We start from the raw sequence: 25,528 nt of genomic DNA, 5'->3' as shown, positions 1-25,528 counted from the left end.
GTGGACCAACATAGTGCATTACTGACCCATGAAGGAGGTGTAGTGTGCTGCCTTTCATCCACTTCTGGAATTAATCTTCCCCATTCATAGCTCCTTGGCTTTGCTTCAAATCTTTCTTATCTCATATGTGTCTTGGTGGCATTTGGGCAACTATTAAACCCCTGTTAGTTTTTCATAAGCATTTATCCCAGTGTTTGACACTGCCTGCTCTAGGATGTCTGAGGTCTTTTCTCATGTAACTGGGTTTCCTCTTGCAGTGGAGCAGACTTGTTGGCAGTAAATGCAGATGGTAACATGCCGTATGACCTCTGTGAAGATGAACCAACTTTGGATGTCATTGAGACTTGCATGGCCTATCAAGGTAAGGAGATTGAGTTCACGTAAAATACAAAACCAGGTCAGTGTGGTACTAAAAATTACCTTGTTTGTCAGCTCTTGACTGGCCTCTGGAGAAAAGCAGAGAGCTGCTGCTGGCATCATTTCTTGGAACCTGACTCTTGGAACTAGACTCAGAGTCTAGTTACTCTGATTCCTAAAGATCATGAGGGTGAAAGACAGCAGACAGGTCCCCTCAGCTACATATCTTCTGAAAAGGGTGTGAGGTCATATCAACCAGGATCATAAGTCTGATTTTACTCAAGAAGTGGAGATAAAACCCTTTCCAACTCTCCTCTAACTGGAATGTTAACAGGGATTACACAGGAAAGGATCAATGAGATGCGTGCTGCTCCAGAGCAGGTCATGATCTGTGACATTCATGACATACTTGCGACTGGACAAGACCTGAACAGGACTGATGCCCAAGGTGCTACACTGGTGAGTGAAACTGCAGCAGCTTCAGTTTTGCCTTCATTCAGCCCAGAGGTTATGAAATCTGCCCTGGGGCAGGAGTTATACAAAATCAACATGTACAAGTCACTGAGAGGAGAAATCCCACAGTGAGGAGTTGCAGAACATAAACTTCTGCTAACCTCCAGGGAACTGGGACTCAAAGACCTCCTAGTGACCTCTTGCTTCTCACTAGTCTTGTAGATTGATCAGACTCCCACAGAAAAGGCATGAGAGTCCTCTGGTTTTCATGGGAGCAGGATCTGGTGTTGGGAACTCTGGAGACCTTCTGCCTCCTTTCTGCTTTGCATAGCATCTGCCTCACAAGGAGTCAATGGCTGCTATGTTTGCTCAGGTAGGATGGCATCGGCCCCTGGCAGAGGAGAGGAGCCAGGACAGGTGTAGAGCACAAAGCAAGCTGCCATCTGATTTGACTGGACAGGTACCAAGAAGGCTGAACAGTCCTAGTCCTGTTCCCTTCTTTTTCACCTGCAAATGTGTTTCTTAAATCATTGGTTACAGCAGTCCCAGCTTAGGGGAAATTCAATAATGAGGTTATATGTGTTGGGAGTTTCATACAACCTTGGTCGTTTGATGCTTGGGTCCAGACCTAACTGATATACAGGCACTTGGTCCATTTGTTTGATGACCATGCTGTGGCATTCAGGTTTCTTAATCTAAATGTCACCTTTAGCATATACCAGAAGTATAAGAGGAGGGCAGGCTCCCTCCAAGATAACCTTGGATGACTGAAACTTTTATTGCAGCTTATTTTTTCAGCACCTTTTTCCCTTTAACAAGGATTATATACATAAATTTAATCAGATCTCTTGGCTTAGCCTTTTGTATCACCCCAAAGTGATTCCCTGCTAATTCATGTGACCTCTAGAAGGTATGACTAAGTGGCATAAAATTTATGTAGAAATTAATTGAGTTGCCAAAAAGCATCAGAATTTATTTCCAGATGAGGGTTTAACTTTGTGTGGTGGAATCCACATGGGAAATTTTTTGAAAATAAGCTTTAATTCTCCTTTTCAGCACAGTTGAAGTAGGAGGATCTTTGGGTGCAGTTAATCCCTTCAGACCAGTGCATAGGTCAGTGTTTAGCTCAGACATGCAACAGCAGATGGCAAATATGAAAATCTTCAGAGACATAGAGTTGGGGGACTAAAGGAGACTGTTTCTGATGTCTCCGAAGTGGTGGCTGTAGTTGGAAGCCAATACCTGAAAAATCATATTCCCCTAACTAAAAGTAGCAAAGTTTTAAAATGTTTTTGATTTTCAAGTGGTGAAAATAATAATAGTGTGAGTGGAAGTGCAATTGCACGGAGAGTCCTGACTAAAGCAGGCTGTAAATTTGATTAAAACATCACATCCACAGCACTTCAGTGGGGAAGAGGAGACATTCTCCTGGCATGAGAAATGCAGGGTGCACAGTGGATAATGCACTCCATTGCAGACTTGTATTTTGATTGTGCTGTTCCCCTGCAGATTAGGAAGTACTTAAAAGCCCTTGATTTAAAATGTGAAAACATTATTTTTCTAACCCATATAGGTAAGTTATTTTAAGAAATATTGAGCAGTTTCCTCACCCAAACAGAATTACATGCAGGTAATACTGAGTTTTAGTAACAGGAACAACCTACTTTTGACCTGGTAGCATCTGCTAATTGTGAAATGTGCTGCCTGTTCAGCTCTAGGCTCAAACATTATTCAAGAAAATCCACTGAAACTTGGTCTATAGAGCCATCCATGATCCTTGCAGGTGGTTCACGTTCTGTTCCTTATCTCCTAGCTGCATATAGCTGCAGCCAATGGTTATCTGCATGCAGCTGAAGTCCTTCTTGACCAGGGGGCGAGCCTGGACATTAAGGACTGGGACGGCTGGGAACCTCTTCACGCTGCTGCTTTCTGGGGACAGGTAATGATTTTGCTGCAAGCCTCATGTAGGAGGGTGACATTTCTTTCTGCCTGGGCAAATTGTGTAGTACTCTGCAAATGGAAGAAATCTGTGCTGGGGCTGGGCTCTCTGGGCAGCATCAGTCCTTTGGGTTCCAAAAAGAACTGGTTGCTGAGAAAGTTCAGACAGAGTATGTCTGTCTGTGCAGGTGAATGGTAGGAACATTGTTTAAGATCACACACATACCAGAATAATTTCAGGCAAGTTGAGCACACATGCCATTGCTTCTGATCTTATTCCAACTTTTCAGCTTTGGGAAGGAAAGCCTAAATTGCCTAAAATAGCTCTGTCAACTTGACTTTCTCTCTTTCCATTCTTTAGATGCAGATGGCTGAGTTACTTGTGTCCCATGGGGCTAGTTTGAGTGCCAGAACATCTTTGGATGAGATGCCAATAGGTGAGTTTACTAAGCTTAAAAAAAGAAATGCCTAAGAAATGGCTGGAGTCTTCACATGGTGCCTTCAGAAGCATTAACGTAATTTCTTGAATATCTTTAGAATCAAAGTTTCAGTTACTGTAACTGGGACTGAAGTTTTGAAGCTCCTGCTTTACTGCTTCTCGAAGCGTTTCTTCCTGCACGTAAAAACAAGGAAGAAGGAATTTCTCAAGCACCAAGTCTTTCTCCTGTGTGTTTCCACTAGTGTTATCCCTCTGAACCTGTGCTTGGGAGTCTCCCTGCTGAATACAACTGTAAGACATGGGTGTCTTAACTAGGAAGGCACAGTTAGTAACATGGTGTCAATGGTACCACATGGGAACTGTCTCATTAAGGGCTCGGTCTGTGTGTGTGCCATAGATCTGTGTGAAGAGGAGGAATTCAAAGTATTGCTTCTGGAGTTGAAACACAAACACGATGTGATCATGAAGTCTCAGATGAGGCATAAATCCTCCCTGAGCCGAAGGACCTCCAGCACGGGCAGCCGGGGGTGAGTTGTGCTCTTCCTGCAGGTCACCCAGTGTACGTTGGCTTGGCCACCCAGGGGTGGTTGCAGAGCACCCTGTGGTGGGTGTGCAGGACCCCATCTGTCCTTTCTGAACAAACTCTGAGAGGCAGAAGCTGACTTTGGTTGCTCAAAGCAGAGCTCCCTTGAAATGTTGCTGTTTTACTAGAAAGACAGGCTATTTCTTGGGGGGGAAATGGCTTTGCACTGTTGTGGTTTAATAACTGCTCTGAGCAGAGGACCAAGCGGTGAGAATTTACTCTATTAAACCACTGGGACTGGTGTTGGACAGTCAGTGCTTCAAGTGGATTAACTTGAGCTTCTCAATAATAAAATGGCATGGCCAAGATACTGTGCCCAGATACAGTTTGCACAGGTCTTTATAAAACATTTACTAGACACCAAAGCAGTCCAGCAGACCACAAAACTCCCTAAACAGCCCGTGGGCCATTCCTCTATATTGTTACTCCACTGGTTGCAGAGTAGATCATTCATTGAGCTGTATGAGCTTTAATGCAGATCTGCAGTGCTACTTTAAAACTCCTTAAAATTCCTCCCACCTTTAATATCCACACTAGTGCCTTTGCTTTGTGTGGGTGCCAGGAAGCTAAATCCATGTTCCATTCCAGAGGGAGAGGCTGTGAAGTGTGAGGTGGAGGTGAGAGGGATTATGGAGTAAGGGGAATTGTCATGTCCTGCTCACAGCTTTGATGCCCTTTGTCCCTGTCCCACAGGAAGGTGGTGAGGAGGGCCAGTCTTTCGGACCGAACAAACCTTTACAGGAAGGAGTGTGAGAAAGAGGCCATCGTTTGGCAGCAGCTGGGGGCAGCAGAAGAAGGAAGAAACTCGGGTTTCATTGGAGAAATTGGGGAGACTCGGTCTGACCAGGAGAATACAGACCCCGTAAGGAACCTCTTCTCTATTATGGGAGTCACTGAGGGGGGCTGGTAGTGCAGGTTCAGTAGCAGTGTGGGTGCCCTGGGGTTGAAGGTGGCTAAAAAATTTGTAGACCTCATCCATCAGATGTAAGCAAAAGACCTAATTCTCATTTGGCGTAAACTGGGATAACCCTCTCTAGTGGAAAGACTGTTTTGGATTTACAGCTGCATAAATAGTTTTGAGATAAGGTCCTGGTGAACCAGAGATTCTGAAAAGATGGTGTGTGCATTTCTCTTTACAGCTAAAAGTGGTAATCACAAAAGAATTGTAAAGTTGCTTTGCAGTTACTTGTTTTCAATTCGGTTACTATCATATTATATTAATATGCTTATCTATTTGTTATTTCTTTTGTGAGTGCTTATGACTTAATGTTCCATGTACCTGGTTAGGGCTCACAGCATTATAGGGTCCCATTAGTGGGTGAATTCAGTGTTTGTGCTGCAGTACCTGTCTGGTCAAAAGGCTGAATGGGAGTAGGCTTAGGAAGTTGTCACAGGGATAAACCCTGCTGTGGGGGACAGTGGAAGATCCTTTTCTTTCATGTCTTCTTGTTCCAGAACTCAGTGCTGGAGAACTCCTCCCTCCTTCCAGAGTTAGCAAACAAAAGCACCCAGTGTGACTCTGAGATCCCACTCCAGAATGGACTCATGGCATCTGCCAGCCCTTACCAGTACACCTTTTCCAACGGGGACGTTTGGAGCATGCACGCTGAGCCCAGCAGTAACCCTGGCCACGTGCTGCCCTACGGCAGCCCTGGGCTCCCCGACACCCAGCAGTTCTGGGGCACCTACAAGGAGCACAACCACCAAACGCTCTCAGAACTGAAGAGGCAGCGGGCTGCAGCCAAACTCCTCCAGCACCCTTTCCTCAGCACCCACTTCAGCAGTGGCATGGCAGGAGTTGCTGAGAATGTGGGTGAGGCCAAGTCACACTTAATCGAATCCAGGACTTCTCCCTACAGCTCAAATGGGACCTCAGTGTATTACACAGTGTCCAGTGGCGATCCACCCCTCTTGAAATTCAAAGCTCCCATGGAGGAAATGGAAGAGAAGGTGCACGGGTGCTGCAGAATTTCCTAGTCTTGTCTGTGTCTCGCCCCAGAGAAAACAAGATGTGAGTGGGCTGGTTGGATCTGTCTCAGCTGCCAGAGTGTTTGCTTTCCAAAGGGAGAATTTAGTTATGGACATCCTGACTGTGGCAGCCTCGTTCATCCTGAATTGTACTTTACCCTGCCAATTACTTACATTGCAGCTGAATGAGTAATGCAGGTGGAGCAAGGCTTTTAGGAGAGGAAGGGATGCACATCAATATGACGTAAAAAGAGTCTCCCTCATCTTGCTCCCAGGGGGAAAAGGTATCATGCACTGCCTCCCCATCCTTGGGAAGTCATGAGATGCCTTGGAACAAAGAAAGGATCTGGATTAAAATCTTTGCATCTGAGCCTCTTGCTGCAAGTCACCAAGGGGCTGGAAGGTGACAGTTCAGACCTACATTTTCACCCTTGGGTGATGCACATACCTTGGAGGGGAGGTCAACCCCCACATGGGGTTTGCAAGAGTGGACAGAGCTGTTTTCAGCTGGATCCAGCACTTCCTGGGCCTGAGCAACAAGGAAGTGTAGATGCTGTGCTGAGGAAGTTTGCAAGGTATTTTCTCCTTGCAGTGACAGCTCACCATCAAGAACTGTGCACTGGCTGGGTCCTGTTCTGCTCGTATCAGCTCGTCACTTCAGGCTGCCTTCAGGTTTGAAGCAGAACTTTTCCTGGAACAGGCTTCACTCATGAGGCTTTAAAACTGATGTTGCAATAAGGGGCCCTGGCAATAGAATTTTACTGCAATAAAATACTGGCAAAGGTCTATACTGGGATAAGTAATTAAAAAAACCCTTATTTGTACTATTTAGACTCTTAATTTGTTAAAACTGAAAAGACTTTTGTTGATCTCACTTTCCTATTGATTCTGTTTGTTTACTCTATATGCTCAACACAGATACTAGGGGCAGTATGCTTTGCAATCTGATTTTTTTTCTGGATTTCCAGAACCACAGGGCTCGGGAGGGGTGAGGAGGAAAGGCTTGTCAACACTAATCTAGAAACGCCATGAAAGCATTTCTAATCCCATAGGTATGATGACACTTGCATTAACCTGCAGTCTTTGGCTTGTAAATTACTGTTAAACCATTGCTGTGGTAGTTCAACGTTGCAGCAGGACAGGAGATTTTTTTTTGGTTTGTTTTCCAGCTCCCATACTGAAACCACTTCCACCAGCAGTGGTTAGCAGCTGTCAGGAGAAGGTTTAAATGCCTCTGTGTTTGAAGGAGTTGCCTTGCACCATGCAGTGCTTAGCAAAGCCTCTCTGCTGTGGAGCCGCTGGCACACCACCCTGTGTTTTGGTGCAGTCCATATGAGCTCTGAGAGACCACCTGAGAAACACTAGCATGGGCTTCTCAGCAAGTTCAGGCTTTGTGTACGGGGGGGAGGTGAGAGGAGAGTGCCCCATGGGACACAGCTCTGAGGAACTCGCCACAGTTCAGTTGTATCTACAGCAGTAACTGTAAATCTTCAACCTCTTTTCTACACAGAGGAGCTGTTGCACTTGTAACTCTTTGCCTGCATAAATATTTGTCTTCTTGGGCAGCTTAAATTCCAGACTCTGAAGATATAAACGTGTTTGGGTCTCTGTAGGCCGTCAGTGGATTCAATCCAGCTCGTGTACTTGTACTTCAGCCAAGCAACAGCAAATGCGGCTTCCACCCATCTTCTTTTTATCTGGCAGCTGTAAGACATCAATATTACCCTTCACATGTACATTCCCTCTGTGGGAATCCTCACAGCCTTAACTTTTTTCTAGGCTATAAAGAGTTGACTTAGGCTGCCAGTTGACTTAGACTGTTAAGTGCTACCCTCTGCTCCCATCAAATCTAGCCCATTGCTGGGGCTGGATGTATTACAATGCAGGGCTCTGGGCTTCTCAAGGCAGCAGCGGTGGCTGTGTGTCACCACCACAGCCACACTGGGCAGGAGACACTTCAGGACCTGTGAGGTCATTACCAGACTGACAGTTTACTCTTCCTTTCCTTACCAATCTTAGAAGCAAATAAGAATATGGCAGCAGCTGACCCAATTAATTTAAAACTTCAGTTCTGTTAAAGGCAGGGTTTGAAGCGTTCAGAGAAGTTGGGCTTCCTCCATTGTTGAAATACATATGCTAAATATGAGACTAGAAAATACTTCTTGTACTTGACTTTAAGGGACTTTTAAAGTCATTATCTAGTAGAAAGAGGATGATTTGGTAACTGGAGAGACTTTACTGCATCTGTGCATGCTTAACAGTGGGTTGTCTGGTTACCCTGAGTAAATTCTTCTGTGATAACACCAAGTGTGGCCTGGCTATTATGGAACATAGGGGAGATGATCTTTCAGGTGCCTCTCTTCTCCCACAGTGGTGAGGTTTGTCTCTCCACATCCATCCTAATGAGATTTTTGAATTCACTGTAACAGATTTCAGTGCCGCTCTCCACTGGGTTGTAAGTGGTGCAAACTTTGGGCCCAGAATTGCCTTCCCTCCCAGCGAAGGAGGAGTTGGGCCCTTGTCCTTCTCAGAGCAATTCTGTGCTATCAACTGTGTTGAATCCTATCTAACTCCAAGGAAATGAAAAGGTGATTATGAAATGCAATAGTATGAAGTAGTTTAAGGCGTGCTTTCACTGAGAGTTGCTAACGCATTAAAACTGTGGGAAACCAGTTCATTTTAGACTAACAGCTTTTTTGTTTCCATTGATATTTCACTCTAGGAATAAGGCCTTTTACTGTAAAATTTAGCAATGTTACAACAACAGCGGGGTTTTGATATCTATGTGTTTTAAAGGGCAGTAACCCAAAGGCTGTAATTGTCCAGACTGTGCAAAGATTTCAGAACATGAATGTATTGATGGGTCTATTGCAAGCAGAACTCCACAAGAATAACCCTTTTGCTCACCACATCTTCCTGTGTGCTGAAGTCATACTGTTTCTAACAAACAAACTGGTTGCTGAGAGCAGCTTTACATTCCACGTTGAAAGACATTTTTTATATGGAAAAAAAGGTGTCTCTCAAAATAATGTCTCTGTCAGCCAAGAAAGTCACAGCACTGAAATATTACATAAGGGCTTAAGTACCATTGCTGGGATCTGTTTGACATCAGACCTGGATTTGTGATGCAATTTCAGCCCACTTAGTCTCACTTCTTTGGTGCTCCTGAATCTTAAAACCTTCCCACTTTTGGGAAGAACTGACTGTAGCTGATGTGCCATCTTGCAGGTGTGGTTGAAGAACCATGTGAATGAGGAACTCCTGGTAGGGAAGGAGAAGAGCATGTCAGGGCAACAGTGATAATGACTTGGTGTAATACTCAGTGGAGGCAATGAATTCTGGAGTTTATTGAGCAGAGTCTTATTTCGTGGGATTGAAATCACTTACAAGCTCCCAAATGCATTACAATTTCTGTATAGTGCCCTTTTGCTTCAGTCTTGGAGCTCCGATTACCCAAATCTTCTCTGCTGAAACTAGATCAGCAATTCCATAGAAAAGGGACTATCGAACCAGGAAAGCAATAGCACTGATCTCCAGTGAGCCATGGATGAACTGCTGGAAGGTGTTCTCCCTACACCTGGGTATTTCTGTGCCTTATCGTGCTTGCTAAAGGTAACCCATCTCTGGAAGGTTTGTGGTGACTATATAGTGTTGTTCTTTCACTTTAGACTGTTTGCAAGGGGCTAAAAGTTCACAGCATGCCAGATTTTGACATTATTATTTGCTCTTTCAGTTTCTCTCGTGATCACCACTTCTCTCTTCCCAAATACACTAAAGGAAATGACAGGGTCTTCATTCTATTTTAACAAATCATGTTGACTACTTTGTATTAGTTGTCTACAAGCAGAATCCAGAACACACTCGTAGCAGCAAGGTCTCACCTCTTATTACAGAATACAGCTAATATTTACTTCTTTTGTTCTGTTTTGCCTGTGACTGTACAACAGAACATTGTCCCTGGTTGTTCTTCACCCTTATTCTACCGTTTTCATGTTGGCCAAACTGGTAATGGACTTCTCATTTCCCTCACACAATTCAAGTACCACTGGGCTCTCCAGGCAACATCTGCCATGGCACAAGTACAACCTAGAATATTTTGCTTTATTTTAGCTGTGGAAGCTGTAGTAGAGGAGACTCTGCTCAAGATACCTGTTCCCAAAGCTACACCAATGCAATGATCTCCACCTGCAGCTGAAGGGGGGATAGGGGTTTTAAAACAGTGCAGATGCAGCCTTAGTATTGCCACTGCTGTCTTCAGCCTTCAGATTGCAGTGTGAGAGTGGATGCAGGAATGTGGATAACCCTGGTACAGCTTGGCAGGGCTGCTGTGTGTACAGGACATTAACAGATGATGACAAGCCTTCTGCAATAACTCATAATTCCGTCGATCAGTAGTAAACGATGTACAAATAAAACTTGATGAAATGTATTTTATGTGAAAAAAAAAGTAAGAACTGTATATTGTATTAGCAGCTTTGTGTATAAAATGGCATTTTGGCAATCAGAGTCTAATATATTTAAACTTTTTTTAAAAAAGGATATTTGATATTTATGGAATTGACTTTATTGCTACTGTAAGTATGAAGATGCTTTAACATATTGAAGCAATGCATAAAATCTTAAACTTTATGTAAAACTCATGCCAAAAGGGTATGTCTGACAGTATTAGCACCTGACTCAGTGTCTTTAATAGAGAGATGGAATTTTTTAATTTAAAAATTATATTAAATTTCTTTTAATAATACAAAAATGCCACTGAGGTCTTTTTAATCGGTTGACGTTTTGGGACTCTGTTAAATGTCTCTGCCTCTCTCTCAGCTGTCAGTACAGCCAGAGGATGTCTTGGAAGAGTAAATCTGGGCAGTGGGTGAGTGTAACTTTTTGTTTCAGCGAGTGCGGGTCTCAAGAAGCGTTTGGACAACGCTCTCAGCCACACAGTGGGATTCTTGGGGGTGTCCTATGCAGGGACAGGAATTGGACATTGCTGATGCTTGTGGGTTTCTTCTACCTCAGAATATTCTGTGAAGTAGCGGTAAATCGTGCTGGGGACAAGCGGGAGGGCCAAAGCTGTGCCTGCCTTTCCTGGACTGGGACATGCCCGAGGCATTAGGTCCAGCATTTGTTAAAGTGCATCATTAAGAGGGTCCTTCTCAGGGGGGTTGATTCGCGCGAAGGCGAAAGCGCCCCGGAGGGACAGCAAGGCTCTCCCCCCAGCAGGGGAAGTCCCGCGGCTGCGCTTCCCGACCCCAGCGCGGCGGGTCTGGCCCCGCTCCCGCCGCATTCCCGGCCGGGCGGAGGCGGTGCCGTCGCTGCCCGGAGCCAACCGCGGTGCGGGGCGGGCGGGACGCGCCAGTGGCGGCGGCGCTGTTTGGATTCAAACGCGCTATAAAGGAGCGGCGGGCGGAGCGGGGCCGCTCCGGCCATGGCCAACTCGTCGCAGTGGCTGGAGGAGGGCGCGGGGCGCTGGCCGCCGCCGGCCGGGCCGTACAGCGAGGCGCAGCGCCTGGCGCTGGAGGAGCTGGTGGCGGGCGGCCCCGAGGCGCTGCGGGCTTTCCTGCGGCGGGAGCGGCTGCCCCCGTTCCTGTCGGAGCCCGAGGTGCAGGACATCGCGCGGGCCGCGCTGCCGCCCGCCGCGGGCCCGGAGCCGGCGGCACAGTCCTCGCCCGGCGCCTCGCTCGACGCCTCCTCGCTCACCTACTTCCCCGAGCGCTCGGACCTGGAGCCGCCGGCGCTGGAGCTGGGCTGGCCGGGCTTCGCCAGCGGCGCCTTCCGCGGGCTGACGCGGGTGGAGGCGCATTTCCAGCCCGGCTTCGGGGACAGCGGCAGCATCTACGGCTGCAAGGAGGCGGTGCGGCGGCAGATCCGCTCCGCGCGGCAGGTGAGTGCCCGGCGCCGGTAAGCGTCTCCTTCCCGGGGCACCGAGCAAGGCCGGGCGGCTTTGAAACCGCCCCTGTCGAGCAGAGAATGCCTCGTGAAAAGGACAAGCTCGAAAATATCCGAGGAACGGCACTCTGTAGGGTGCATCTCCGAACTGCCCCTTTCCCGGTTACATCGCTCCGGAGGGGATGGGCCGAGAGCTCCCCGTTCCCCAGTGCCGCGCGGCTGCCACGGGCAAACACCCGCCGTATCCAGCCGATCCCGCCCTCGCTCGGAGCGGAAGGTTTCCTGTTCCATCACTGATGGGCTCTGCCAGACAGATTCACTCACAGAAATCTCTCACTGTGCCCCAAAGGGTATAACAGAAAAAGCTTCCCTTATAAAAGAAGGTTATCTACAGAGATAGCACTATGATTATATTTCTTTTCTTTAGCTCATTAATTGTCCCCAAGTGATGTGCAGACCTGCCCTTAGCAGGACTTTCCTCCTACAGAAGTGGATGCTTTTGTTCTGATGCAGAGTATGGCTTAAAAAACATAGGGCATAGTCACTTCTGTTTTCTGTAACTCATTACACCCCCTGAGTTTCTAGCCTCCAACTCATCCCCAGGAGGGAACAACACTTCCCCTTAGCAGCCATTCAATTGGCTTAGCTAAATTTTAAATGTGTAGCTTCCTCTTTGGGTGGCCAGATGAAGTAACCCCTGTCTGTGCGTGACGTGCTCGCACACGCACACCCTCAATCAGCAACTGAGCTTATTCCCTGGTCCCTTCCGAGGACAGAGGCTTTAGAGGGTGTGTAAGGATGACATGACCGATGGGCTCATTGCCAAAAACGGTCACAGAGAAAGCTTTGTTCTCAAACGATCCTTATGAGGTAGATGAGACTAGCCTAATGGTACTGAGACTCGAATAAACTCCATATTTGTTTTTCTAAAAAGCCATACGTGTTTGTAATATCGTTGTTTACAGCATCCTGCGAAGCACCTTCCTTTGCACTGAGCTGAGAGCCAGGCAAGCTGCTCCTGCCCCAGCTGTGTATGTGCCTGATCCAGGGAGAGTTTTTGTGGACATGAGAGAAATCTTTGACACCCTAAAGTTTACTGAATATCAGATGCTGTGTGATACTGCTCAATCATCTTGGAGTTCTTCAAGTTAATGAGAAGAATGGGGAAACTACAGATGCTGTATAGTTCCCAGCTCACTCATATGCAGTTAGCTAAGTGACTGAAGGGGACACAGCTGCTGTCTTGCCTTTGCTATCCTGAATAGATGAGAAAAGGGGTTTCTCTTTCCTCTAATCATTTTCAGTAAAACTATTTCTTTCTCAGCTGCTAATGCTGGGATTAGAACTCAAATGTGCTGTGAATTTAATAGTCACGTGAAGGCATCAGTGTTCCCAAGGGTTTAGTGTGAATTGTTTTGCTTTCAGGGGTTGCTTTCTTACCTGTCTGGTCTTGTCAAAAGCATCTTTTTTTTTTTTATTAAATCTATTTTTCTTTAGTGCTTAGACAAGTGATTGTGTGGAGAGAAGCACGGGAGACATGCAAGAGGCACAAGCATAAAGTAACTTTATCTAGAAATACCCATGTGCATGTGTGTGTTACACCTAAGAACTCAACCAAATGGAGCCAATCCCTTAGGGAGCAGGAGGACAGAGGTGGGAATGCAAAGGTTAGCCTGTTCCTGTGGGAAATGTTTCCTTGAGTACAGGCAATGCCACACACAGAGCAGCTGTGTTTCGTGCATATACACCTTGGGTGTGTTGCAGCAGTGCGTGGATTCATCATCTCTCTGATAAGGGCAGGTGCCAGGTGCCTGCAGAGGTTGTATAATTATTGTCCTTGATACTGGTGTAATAGAAGGAGAATAGAAAAGTCAGTCATGAAGCTAAATCCTTTGTGTCCTTACCTAGATGTAGTTTTGAAGGGTGAGAATTCTAGCATCAAAACAGTGTATGATATGGCTCTGAATTAGCTGGAGAAATTCTTCATAAATGTAATCCTTCCATTTTAGGATTTGCCTTCTTTAAAGAACTGTTGGGTGGAAGGATTTCTGGTGAAGATGTGCATTGAAATCTCAGTAAGAGTCTACAGACTAGTAAGAGTCTGGAAATCAGTCAGGGTTTGTGAGACATTCAGCTGTGACAGTGAGGAGGCCATTTGAGCTAATTCTCCTGTAGCTGTTTGAAACACTGGGGGAACAAGTGTGGAAATGGCTTGTCTGAATTCCTCATTCTAATGTGATAGTTTTCCCAGTGTAACCAAATGGCCAGATTACAAAGAACTGTGTAGGAAAGGAGGATGTTAAAATGTACAAAAGCTGTCATGAGGAAAATCCTCTTCAGGCTTATCTTTCGCATTCTGGGACACACTGAATTTACACAAACATCGTGGGAATATAGGATTCTTTTATAACTTGCCAAGGGCAGAGAAATGCACTTGTCACCCTGGTGATAGCAGCAGGAGAAAATGGCTGGGGAAGGCAGCGACCTGACCTCGTGTAAAATAAATCCCTTGACTAAGTGTTGTCACTCTTCTCACAGGTGATTGCTCTCGTGATGGATTCCTTCACAGATATTGATATTTTCAGTGACCTGCAGGATGCTTGTAACAACCACAAAGTCCCTATCTATATCCTCCTCGACCAGGAATTTCTACCCCACTTCTTGGAAATGTGCAACAATTTGGGAGTTTGTCCTGAGCAGGAAAGTGTAAGTATTGAAGGTGGGGGGACGTGGTTTGTTTTTATTTTTTTGTGGTACAGTTTATGCATATTAAAGAAACCCTTCTACAAAGCATCAGACTTCCTTGAGAGGCTAAAACACCTTGTCTGTTTGATAACTAAAAGGGGATTTTCTGAACTGTTTCTCAGCTCCTGAAAATGAAGGCTCAATATTGCATGTTTTCAGTACAGCCTCTAATGCCATGTGTGAAACTGCTCACAAACTCAGCAAAAACCATGCAGAAAAGGCAGATCTGTCACCCTGTTCTGCCTGTATGTAGGAGTTACCACCATGTCATGCACCAGCCTGGTGAGCTGGGTGGAGTGTGTGGACTGTGATCCCTGTCCTGAGGATGCAACAATTTCCAAGCATTTAATTTGGCAATATTTAAAGAGTCTTAGTCTTTGGCTCAAGGAACTGCTTGCTAAGGAAAACAGAAACATGGGAAACTCAAGGGTGGTATAGCTCTGGTATGATCTGATCTCTTTCCTAATACCTAGTTGCTGTCTTTAGAAATGTTTGGATGATGTGCCAGGTGATTTACCTAGTTGCTCTGAATATAGGCTGACACGGCTGTGTTATGGCTTGGCTTGGACAGGTTTATGTTCCCTCCAGTGAGAGTTTCTCCGGACAGGGAAGCACTCCAAACTTCTTTGGTAGTAATTAACTGGAACTGGCTGTTCTCTCTACAGACTCTGCTAATCTAACAAATTTAGCACTGTGTAGCTGATAGCACTCAGAGACTGTATAAGAAATTTAGTTCCTATTTTCCATAGTGTGCATAGAATTTTAGGTAGAATTGCTAATCAGACATTTTTGGAAGTTAACTTAAATCTGATGTTACTTTTTCCTTTCTTTTCTGAACCAGCTGATGAGAGTTCGAACTCTCACAGGGAACATTTACTACCTGAGGTCAGGTGCCAAAATTGTTGGGAAAGCCAAGGAGAAGTTCATGTTAATTGATGGCATTAGAGTGACAACAGGCTCATACAGGCAAGTATTGGGGTCTGCTGGTGCACAGTGAAACTGTAGAAAGGGGGATTTGCTACAGGAATGATTTATTAACTTTGCTGTTTGCCTGGTGTTAATGAGGGCATGTGGACTAGCTGAATCTAACTGGGACTGAGACTAAGGTGAAAACACCTTTGGAAAACTGATTTACACAACTTGTTCTTAACAAAGCACTTGGCTAAATAGAGTTCTTCCTGAAGAAGGAGTGAATAGTCTATCGACTTTGTACCTTCCTTACATGCAGCATTTCAAAGCTGAGTCTTGCTTTCTGTAACTGTATGTGTTGAAATGAACTGGAGATTAACTGTGAATCTTGGTTTGTTTTCAATAGTTTCACATGGTCTGATGGGAAGCTGAACAGCAGTAATTTGCTGGTGTTGTCAGGCCAAGTGGTTGAACACTTTGACCTGCAGTTCAGGATTCTTTATGCCCAGTCGCTGCCCATCAGCCCTAAGGGTCCATCCAGCTGCAGGAACAGTGGGATGTTTGATCACCTGGTGACCAGACCAGAGTCCTCTAAAAAATATACTGTGGAAGGCAACCTGAGAGCAGAATTTGCCAGACTGTCTAGCACTCCAAAGAAATTGTTGGAAGAACTAGATCAGGCTGAAGATAGCCGTGGAGGAAAACCTTGTAATCTGGGGCATTCTTGCCTCTGTGAAGAGGAGTCATTCAGCAATCAAGTGACCATGGTGGAACGGAAAAGCTCATCGACTCAAACTGACCCATGGGACAAGACAGCTGCTGTGAACACCTGTAATGCTGCCACGCAGACCAGTGCTGCCATGGCAGAAACTGGCACTCAGGCTTCTGTCACTGCGAGAGCAACGGGCACTCAGACATCAGTTTTGCTGAAAACTGCAGTGACACAGACAAAGGAAGAGGAAGGCACAGAAACACCCCTACTTCATAGAAAGTTGTCAAAAGAAGAATATTTTCTGACTGGAAATGCTGTATCAAACTCTAGTCTGCGATCACTGTCTTCATCATCGTCCCAGTGCTCTCTTGGAAGCTCGACAGGCTCACTGTCTTCTCTCCGGTCCTTTGAATATTCCAGCAGTCACAGGGCACAATATTTCCAAAAACTGCATAAAGAGAGACAATTCCACTACTCCACTATCAGGTCGAAGCTGAGCCACATGGTGGATATCCTCTCCCGGAGGAGCCGTGTGCCTGAGAGCTACATGACCCAGTACACCGGCAGATGCAACCTAAAGCAGAGGCGGGACATCAGTGCCAGCCTGCGCAGCCTCCGGGATGTCTCACTCTTCTCCCTGAATAAATGATTGCTGCGCTGGCCATAGAGCACACAAGCTCCACTCTCAAGTTGCAGTCACTTTGTACCTGCTGATTCTTCCACTTCCGTCCAGCAGTTTTACTTTTTTTAGTACGCGTGTACATCACTCCCCAGCACTTTGTTTTATACTATGCAATGTAAGTGATAAAAAAGAGGTATTGTACGGTAACTACTTGCATGTTCATCTTGTATGCATTAGCAGTGAAGATCATTTTAATTCCAGATGCTTAGCCTGAAAAATAAACTTGTTACTGCTTTCTAGGATTGCTAATGCTCTGGCTTTAATTTATGTGAACTTGGAAAATCTTGAGTCAGACTGAGCTTGCTCAGAGTGGCTTTGGAGATTTAGCTTACATCAAGGTACACTCGAATTTTTTTTCTTCTTAATATTGGCTTTTATTTCTACTTTATATTTGGCACGAAGGGAAACAACTTTTATAAAGAGCTATAAAGCTAATTTTATTCCAAGTCTGACTTCCACTTACTCTTCCACTAAAGTTGTGAAGGGTCTATTGGAGCAGTTCCATGTTCTTATCTTCAACTATACCCTTTTTTCATTGTTTTAGCCTTCTGAAACAGACTGAGCTAAGTAGCTCTTTGGTTTGATCATCCTCTTGTGCTTTTGTGTAGATACATATATATTTATGCATATTTATACACATCCTCAGACTAGCATCCTTTTAAAATCAAAACCAGACTAGGAAGTAGCAGGTTAGTGCTCTACTCTGTACCCATTTTAGATACAGTACTGATGTAATTGTTTCCAGTATTTGGAACTAAAAGCTAGTGATATTGGACCTGTAGGACTTTTAATGGGAATGTATGGCTGAAGTGTTGGGTTTTTATGCTTGTGAGTGGGAGATGAAGTACTATCTGCAGCTCAGTGTCTTACTGTTGTACTGCCTATCTGTTGTACTTCTCTTATGGGATGACTTCAAAGAACTTTGTGTCTTGTGCAGCTTGTTACATAGAATTAAGCTTTAATAATTAATTACACTTTTAGTCTTAGCACTGTAAAATGAAATTCTAATTCTGGCTTGGTCTAGAAATGTCTGAACCATCTTACATCTGTTAGGAAACCTGTAAAGGGCTTCCTTCTTTGTAGTGAACTTGGAGGCAAGACAATCATCAAGGGCATGTGACAAAGCCCCTGTTCAAAAGTAAACTGACAAATGCACTACAAAATGTTATGGGTTATGTTGGGTAATATTATTGTAAAAGTAACTGTAAGAATGAAAAAAATAAACATTTTTCTCTTTTTAACTGTCCTGTCTGAAATACTCTGTGTTTCCTCCTCTGTTTATCCTTTATCCACTACTAACTTGGTTTGAGGAGATGAAGTGCTGCTCCAGTTTTTGAAAATACTTTCAATATTGAATGGGCCTTAGGTTTAGCTGTTTTGAAGAGACATCATCTGAATATTTGTTCGCAGTTTTCTGTGCATGTCTGTGCTTGCTGGATCACTTACTGAGCAGAGTGTGTCAAATCTCCCTGAGATCTAACCTGTACTGTTATTCTTTAGACCTGCACCCCTGTACTTCAGTGACCAACCACACTGAACTCTGCCCACTCAATTCAGTCTGTGTATTTTCTTATTTAGGGCCACGTGTGTCCAGCAGATGGCACATTTCAGCTGTTGGCTTGAAAATCCTGTTAACAGCAATGAATGAGTGAATAAACAGAAAAGTACCCGTAACTCAGAAAGGCTGCAAGTGTAGAGAGCAACACTATTCTACTAACTTTGGTATTTCTGTCTGAAATCTCTATAGACAAAGTGGCTTAGATACTTTTATTGCTTGGAATTCAAAGCAGCCACTCCTTCCCTAAAGCTGGAGGGCAGATGTACAAAGATGTGCAGGTGGGAAAAAAATCTGTCTGCACTTGTTTGAAACAGTAAGATACTTTATTGCACGATCCTTGCATCTGCAACACTGGGAGCAAAACAAGTTGCAGAGAGGGAGCCAAAATACATCTTCAAAGCCAATATCGAGTTGTATTTTCCAGAGCTCATGTTCTGCAGTACCTGAACGTATGTGCAATCAGCTTGTTTGTTCCATGTGCTTTTTAACTTTATTGCACTGTGCAGCTGTTAAGGTAATCTCACAGAAGCAGGAAACTGTTTACAAATAGACTCCTTTTTGCCGTGGGGTTTTCACCTGATCACTGCTGAGCTTTGTTTTCTGTTTATTTGAGTCTAGGTGACTTCCCCGGTACTTGCTGCTTTCCTTTTGGGACCATTTGCCCTCTCAAACCTTAAGAGCAGCCTTTTGATCTGGGCTGAGATGAGGGCTGCACTCACTCTCGCTGCTTAATGCCAGGTTTGCTCTTCTGCGGGCGCTTCCCTGGGCGGGGGAAAGGCTGTTGGCTCTGTCCCCCAGGGCTGTCCCGTGGGCGAAGGGCCGGGCTGGAGGCGTGGAGGGGCCTCTGGAGCGCTATAAAGGAGCGGCGGGCGGAGCGGGGCCGCTCCGGCCATGGCCAACTCGTCGCAGTGGCTGGAGGAGGGCGCGGGGCGCTGGCCGCCGCCGGCCGGGCCGTACAGCGAGGCGCAGCGCCTGGCGCTGGAGGAGCTGGTGGCGGGCGGCCCCGAGGCGCTGCGGGCTTTCCTGCGGCGGGAGCGGCTGCCCCCGTTCCTGTCGGAGCCCGAGGTGCAGGACATCGCGCGGGCCGCGCTGCCGCCCGCCGCGGGCCCGGAGCCGGCGGCACAGTCCTCGCCCGGCGCCTCGCTCGACGCCTCCTCGCTCACCTACTTCCCCGAGCGCTCGGACCTGGAGCCGCCGGCGCTGGAGCTGGGCTGGCCGGGCTTCGCCAGCGGCGCCTTCCGCGGGCTGACGCGGGTGGAGGCGCATTTCCAGCCCGGCTTCGGGGACAGCGGCAGCATCTACGGCTGCAAGGAGGCGGTGCGGCGGCAGATCCGCTCCGCGCGGCAGGTGAGTGCCCGGCGCCGGTAAGCGTCTCCTTCCCGGGGCACCGAGCAAGGCCGGGCGGCTTTGAAACCGCCCCTGTCGAGCAGAGAATGCCTCGTGAAAAGGACAAGCTCGAAAATATCCGAGGAGCGGCACTCTGTATGGTGCATCTCCGAACTGCCCCTTTCCCGGTTACATCGCTCCGGAGGGGATGGGCCGAGAGCTCCCCGTTCCCCAGTGCTGCGCGGCTGCCTGGAGCCACTTCGTCCTTCTCCCCTCCACTTGCTCTTAAATGCGCTCCCGTTTTGACTTACTATGCTGTTTCCTTATTTCTTTGTTTCTTTCCCTCCCTCTTTTGTATATATTCTTAAAATAGGTTCAGTATTTGCCAGCTTTTCCCTCCCCATATTGATGAAAACGTAGTCCGGGTTCTCTGGGTACTGCTGAGCTCCCTCGGGTACTTGGCACCTGTGAGCGATACATCCCGAGCGTGCCCATTCCCAGCTCTCATAAGCAGCTGTTGCTTCCTTATCCTACGATGGATCCTGGGGTTCTCCCCTTGGGGAAGAGCAGGAGATGGCTCTCAAGGGAATTTGGGAGAATAATCAGATCTTGACTTGAAATATCATGAGAATAATAAGTTGAAAACAAACCTCACTTTATCTTAAATAGAGAGGTGAGATGTAAAGAGCAGTCAAATATTTTTTTTTTTTTTTTGCTTCTTTTCATATTTGAAAAGTTTGAAACACTGGAAAACTTTACTGTTGGAAATAAGCTCACCTTTTCCTTCTGGCAATGGTTTTGAGGAAAAGACATCTGTTGTCAGGAAAAAAACAACCTCTTGCCTAGGAATTAGAAACCAAATTTGTCTAACACAAAACTAAGAGAACTAGACTCCTGGTTTTGCCATATCTCAGGGTGAGGAAGAATATACCATATCACAGAAGACTGTACCATGTTCCATAACCACCAGGAAAAAAATGTGCATGCGGAAATAGTTAATTTGAAAGTCAAAATCCTCATGTGCCGTCTCCTTTGGGATGCTGTGGAAATAGCCTAATGGTTTCTTCTAAAACTTGTTGCAGATGATTGCCTTGGTTATGGATTCCTTCACAGATACTGATATCTTCAAAGACTTCATGGAAGCTTGTCGTCAGCGGCAAGTTAAAGTGTATATCCTGCTAGATCAGTCTTCATTTTCCCACTTTCTGAAAATGTGCAAGGATCTGGGAGTTGACCTTGAACAGGAAAAGGTGAGCCTTGTCATAATTATAGGGGTAGGGAGCTGTTCCTCTCACAAGTGTAGTCTGAGCTGTTGAAAGAAGAAACTATTATACTTGCTGCCACAACTTCAAATGGGGGTTATGTACTTCCACTTCACTCTTGGAAGATTTGACTATTCTTGCATAAGGCAGCAATTAATAAAAAATCTGAAACCTTTGTAAGTGGATGTTACAGCTGCTTTCTGAGCATAAATACTAGTTGAACATTCAAGGAAATGCAGGAGGAATGTCCAGTTCCTAAAGTGTGACTAGAGTTGCTTGGGCTCACCGGGACTTGGGAGGCTGATGGAGAAGCAGGTTCTTGGGAGTGTGTAGAATTTGGATCCCTACAAGATTAGGTGAAAGGAGTTTTTGCAGTCACATTCTGCACAGTCAGTTTGTGGGTTTGCCCTTTTATGTCACCTCTTTGCCTATTAAACAAGACAAAATTATCATTTGATTCCTAGAGAGTGACTCTTGTGCCAGTGCACAGCAACCCTTGCTAGTTCAAGGGAAATCAGGGATCATTATTGGGATGTTACTCCTTTAAACAGAACTTTGAAATCCACCTGACTCTTGCTGTGTATCTTTAACAGTTGATGAGAGTTAGAATTATCACTGGGAACACATACTGCACCAGGTCAGGAACCAAAATTATTGGAAAAGTCCGTGAAAAATTCATGTTAATTGATGGCATCAGAGTGACGACAGGCTCCTACAGGCAAGTGCCAGTTTCTTTCTGTTGTTTAGCATGATTTCTTTACATTGAAAGGAAAACCATCAATGCTGCAGAACTGCTTTCCTTATTGGATTTTATGTGTAACATTTATCCATAAAAGAGCCCACTGCTCATCAGCTGGATTATAAGAACAATGTAACTAATGTGATGAAAGTGAATTTTTAGTTAATATTTTGTTTACTGATTTTTTTGAGTTAACTCACAATTTTCTCATTTTTCCATTGCTAGTTTTACATGGACAGATGGGAAGCTGAACAGCAGTAACATTTTGATCCTGTCAGGCCCTGCAGTTGCACACTTTGACCTGGAATTTCAGATTCTCCATGCACGGTCAAAACCTATCAGCCTCAAAGAGTTATCCAGCTGCAAGAAGAACAAGGTGTTGGACCAGCTGGTCAGGATAACAGTGGCTTCCAGAGACATGACCAGGGAAAACTTCCTGAGAATGGATTTTTTGTATCTGAGAGCATTTGTGGGAAATCTGAAGAGGAAGCGAAGCGGGCTGCATGCCTCGAGGGAGGCAGTGTACGTGCCAAACAATGCCATGCACACCTCCCCTCCGCTGACTAAGAGGAATGGCTCTCTGGTTATGAGGCCACACTGGATCATAGAGAGATGAACTGCACATCTGTGCAGGGCGAGAAGCAGAACTTTAGGAACCACATCCAGCTGTCCCTGTCCAGCGCTGTCTTACAGTGTGTTTGTGAGAGCAGCTGAGAAACAAACTTCAAAGGGAGAGAAAGTGAAACTGGAATTGTGATTTTGTTTGAAGACAGATCAGTATAAAGCCATTATTGTCTTCTAGTATTCTGTTAGATTTTCATTTTTCATGTTTTGAGCTGATGGGTTGGCAGTGTCTTAGCTCAGTTGCTCAACCCTTTTTCTTTTAAGGAATCTAGGTATCAAAAATCATATTGCCTAAAAGTCTTCCAAACATGAAAGCAGGATAAGTGACTCTGAAATCAGTCTAAGCTTAGTCTTGGTTGCATGAGCTCTCCACCATTTCATGACCCAGAACTGGAGTAACCCTAATCTAGAAACCAGTAGGTCAGTACCACACTACTAGTCCTCAAATGTTACATTTTCTTCACATGAAGCTCTGCTGGGAGGCAGAACGAGTTAATGTGTCAGGCAAACAAGGCTTTTGTAGTGACTGAATTTCAAGTGACCTTTGTATTATAATGTATTTGGATTGTTGGACATCATGCAATAAATGTGTGCAAGGGATAGTATTCCTAAGGACCTACTATGTTTGTAGTAGAGACAAATGAGACCAATCTCTTAGCATTTCCAGGCATACTTTTTGGGTTCTTTATGGTTGCTGCTGCTGTCTGATCTTGTGGGAAAAGCTGAGTAGATCTGAAATCTCTGAAGCTGCTGCATCTTCGCAAAAGCTCTACTTCCACCAGAAATGCAATGATATGAGACTCAGCAATAGAATAATTTATTTTTAAAGTTTCATGCAAGCTTGATTACTATTATTTTTTTTAAATCCGTCAATTTCTGGAGGAAAAAAAACTCCAACAAAACCAAACCCAAAAAACCAAAACAAACAAAACCCCAATCCAAACAAAAAAAATCCAACTTAAATGAATAAACTCTCCTCCCTAACAGCTGTACATTGAGGCACTGGAATTCCAGCAGCCTGTCAGGGCAGAAACTCATTAGTCCAACCATGGCAGCTGTGGGCAAAGCCAAAGTTTATTATTTCTCAAGTTGTTCTTGAGGCTCTTCTACTGCAAAGCACTTGTGTATATGCTTCTCTGAGTGTCTTGTGGGTTCTGGGCTTCAAAGGGTAGGGTTCAAACTTAGCTGGGGAGTTTCGTAAGTGTTTCTGCTAAACAGCAGTAGGATAACATTAAATTGGACATGTGGAGGTTACAAAAATGGTCTTTATAGACAATGCAGTAATGCATTGCGTGGATACAACTAATCTGGGCCCTTTTTCTTCTGCACTTATAATCATGGAAATGGAATAATTCTGACTCTCCTAATCTGTAAATATTCAATAGTTTATAGTTTCGTAGTCTTAACTTTCATGCAGATATAAAGAAATTTGAAATATGTATTTTTATTTTAAACTATATATTCCATAGACTCAAAACCCATACAGTGTTGTACTCTATGCAAAATATTGTTTATACAGTTATATTTTCACAATAATTATCTGTATATATTTTCTCAAATATAACTTTTTTCCCTTTGTTAATTATCTCATTACTTTAATGAGCAGCTCTTTCCATGTGCTATTAGTAGGAGTTTTTCTCAACAGTTGCTGATATATTGGCGATACAAAATACTGTGGTAAAAGTTGTGTTCGTTTTTAATAGAGTGGGCTTAATCTAAAACCTACACTGAAATATATAGCCAAAATTTTAAGAACATCTTTAATTGGAACTGAATAACCTCTCTTACAAGGAGTTACCTACAGACCTAGCATAATAAGGGACCATGGAGGTACAGCATTGTGAAGTGCAGTCGGTGTTACTGCACTGTTAGCATGACAAGTTATTAATGAAGAGAATTATTAATAAGAATATGAAATGTGATTAGATTTTTTCCATAAGTGTAAATTTTTAACAGCATTACTAAATTTATTAGAACCTGTTTATTTGGGCTCCTTTTTTTATAATTCCACAAACTCTAAGTCTACATCAGATTTGATTCAACAATAACTTTCATGACTGTATTTTGGTTAAACAGTCTGCAAGGAGCCTGTGGTAGGGCATAGCTGGATCTTTTAGCTATTACTGTGATTTTTTTCTTTCTAGTCCTTCAGCTGCCTGGTGTAAAGTGAAACAGCTGTGGTGCAAGTAGTGCAGGGGCATCTGTCATTGGAGAAGGGAAGTGATCAGCTTTACTTAATTAATGAGCAAGAACTTTTGGGAAGTGATCTTTCAATCCTGTTAAATCCTATGTGCTCCCCCACATAAGGGGAGAATGTCACAAAATCACAAAATGGTTTGCATTGGAAGGGACATTAAAGCTCATCTCATTCCATCCCCTGCCATGGGCAGGGACACCTTCCACTAGCCCAGGTTGCTCCAAGCCCTGTCCAACCTGGCCTTGGACACTTCCAGGGATGGGGCAGCCACAGCTGCTCTGGGCAACCTGTGCCAGGGCCTCCCCACTCTCACAGGGAAGAATTTCTTCCTAATTTCTAGTCTAACCTTCTTCTCTTTCAGTTTGAAGCCATTCCCCCTTGTCCTGTCACTCCAGGCTCTTATAAATAGCCTCTCTCAGTTTTTCATGTAGAAAAAGAAGGCCACTGGAAGGCCACAGTTAGGTAACCCCAGAGCCTTCTCTTCTTCAGGCTAAACAATCTTATACACTTTGTTCTAGTAACAGGACAAGTACCTGAAAGGCTTGGCTTATCCTGGGCCTTTGTTCTCTGCATTTTGCTCTTCCCTTTTTTTAAAAATTTATTTATTTTTTGATGGAACTCATTTTGTACCATGAAAAGTGTGGCCAAAACCATAAGGAAGACTTAAATACTGGAAGTGCTTGGGTGTTCTTATGTTGCACCTGCAGATTACTTGTTGGCTTCCACAGTACTCTGTTCAGCAGGGAGATGGGCGTGCAAGACCCAGGCTGAGAGTATTACTTGGAGTTTTATAAACCTGATCCCAATTTACACACTATTGCCTCACATAAAGGGGAATTAGACATCGGAATGGGCCGTCCAGAGAGGTGGTGGACTCACTGTCCCTGGAGGTATTTAAGAGAAGATTGTACGTGGCACGTGTCTGGTTGACATGGCGGTGATCACAGGTTGGGCTCGTTGATGTCAGAGGTCTTTTCCAACCTAATTGATTTTGTGATTCTTTGTTCCTGTTTATAGTTAACTGTTACTCAACCAACCATTGGGCAATGCTAACACACCCACCCGCATCTCAGTTTATTGGACATTAGATGTTATTAGGTGCTAATAACAACTCGGCTCTCTCTCGAATGCAAAGATTTGGCCGTAAAGCCCA

The 25,528-nt window shown here is 44.9% G+C and overlaps 3 protein-coding genes across 5 annotated transcripts in view; all 3 read left to right on the top strand.

Moving 5' to 3' along the window:
• PPP1R16B (protein phosphatase 1 regulatory subunit 16B) overlaps positions 1 to 10,488 on the top strand; it is a 63,985-nt gene extending 53,497 nt beyond the window's left edge. For all 3 annotated transcript variants that reach the window (XM_051803020.1, XM_051803021.1, XM_051803022.1), the window contains 7 exons: positions 258 to 361; positions 692 to 816; positions 2,624 to 2,749; positions 3,110 to 3,185; positions 3,585 to 3,714; positions 4,464 to 4,632; positions 5,226 to 10,488. In XM_051803020.1, the coding sequence (XP_051658980.1) occupies positions 258 to 361; positions 692 to 816; positions 2,624 to 2,749; positions 3,110 to 3,185; positions 3,585 to 3,714; positions 4,464 to 4,632; positions 5,226 to 5,747 (1,252 nt within the window). In that variant the 3' untranslated portion in view covers positions 5,748 to 10,488. The remainder of the gene's footprint in view (positions 1 to 257; positions 362 to 691; positions 817 to 2,623; positions 2,750 to 3,109; positions 3,186 to 3,584; positions 3,715 to 4,463; positions 4,633 to 5,225) is intronic.
• A 652-nt stretch (positions 10,489 to 11,140) lies between these two features.
• Positions 11,141 to 18,180, top strand: LOC127477938 (protein FAM83D-B-like). Its single transcript, XM_051803033.1, has 4 exons — positions 11,141 to 11,616; positions 14,160 to 14,327; positions 15,208 to 15,332; positions 15,682 to 18,180. Exons 1-4 carry the CDS (start codon positions 11,161 to 11,163, stop codon positions 16,634 to 16,636), a joined length of 1,704 nt encoding a protein of 567 aa, XP_051658993.1. The 5' UTR covers positions 11,141 to 11,160; the 3' UTR covers positions 16,637 to 18,180.
• Positions 18,181 to 18,612: 432 nt separating this feature from the next.
• Positions 18,613 to 23,760, top strand: LOC127477950 (protein FAM83D-B-like). The gene is made up of 4 exons (XM_051803051.1): positions 18,613 to 19,574; positions 20,636 to 20,803; positions 21,409 to 21,533; positions 21,780 to 23,760. Exons 1-4 carry the CDS (start codon positions 19,119 to 19,121, stop codon positions 22,168 to 22,170), a joined length of 1,140 nt encoding a protein of 379 aa, XP_051659011.1. The 5' UTR covers positions 18,613 to 19,118; the 3' UTR covers positions 22,171 to 23,760.
• The last annotated feature ends 1,768 nt before the right edge of the window (positions 23,761 to 25,528 follow it).

This window comes from Manacus candei, unplaced genomic scaffold (assembly GCF_025592945.1).
Source record: "Manacus candei isolate 608988 ecotype Guabito, Panama unplaced genomic scaffold, ASM2559294v1 h1tg000057l, whole genome shotgun sequence".
In the NCBI taxonomy this organism is placed as follows: domain Eukaryota; kingdom Metazoa; phylum Chordata; class Aves; order Passeriformes; family Pipridae; genus Manacus; species Manacus candei.
Note: the sequence above shows the minus strand (reverse complement) of the source record. Positions and strands in the feature narration are given on the sequence as shown.

Excerpts from the sequence above, each read along its gene's own strand:
- LOC127477938 (XM_051803033.1), top strand. The coding sequence starts at position 11,161 with ATGGCCAACTCGTCGCAGTGGCTGGAGGAGGGCGCGGGGCGCTGGCCG. Across the intron at positions 11,617-14,159 it reads AGATCCGCTCCGCGCGGCAG|GTGATTGCTCTCGTGATGGA; the intron begins GTGAGTGCCCGG and ends CTCTTCTCACAG. Across the intron at positions 14,328-15,207 it reads TTTGTCCTGAGCAGGAAAGT|CTGATGAGAGTTCGAACTCT; the intron begins GTAAGTATTGAA and ends TTTCTGAACCAG.
- LOC127477950 (XM_051803051.1), top strand. The coding sequence starts at position 19,119 with ATGGCCAACTCGTCGCAGTGGCTGGAGGAGGGCGCGGGGCGCTGGCCG. Across the intron at positions 19,575-20,635 it reads AGATCCGCTCCGCGCGGCAG|ATGATTGCCTTGGTTATGGA; the intron begins GTGAGTGCCCGG and ends AACTTGTTGCAG. Across the intron at positions 20,804-21,408 it reads TTGACCTTGAACAGGAAAAG|TTGATGAGAGTTAGAATTAT; the intron begins GTGAGCCTTGTC and ends TATCTTTAACAG.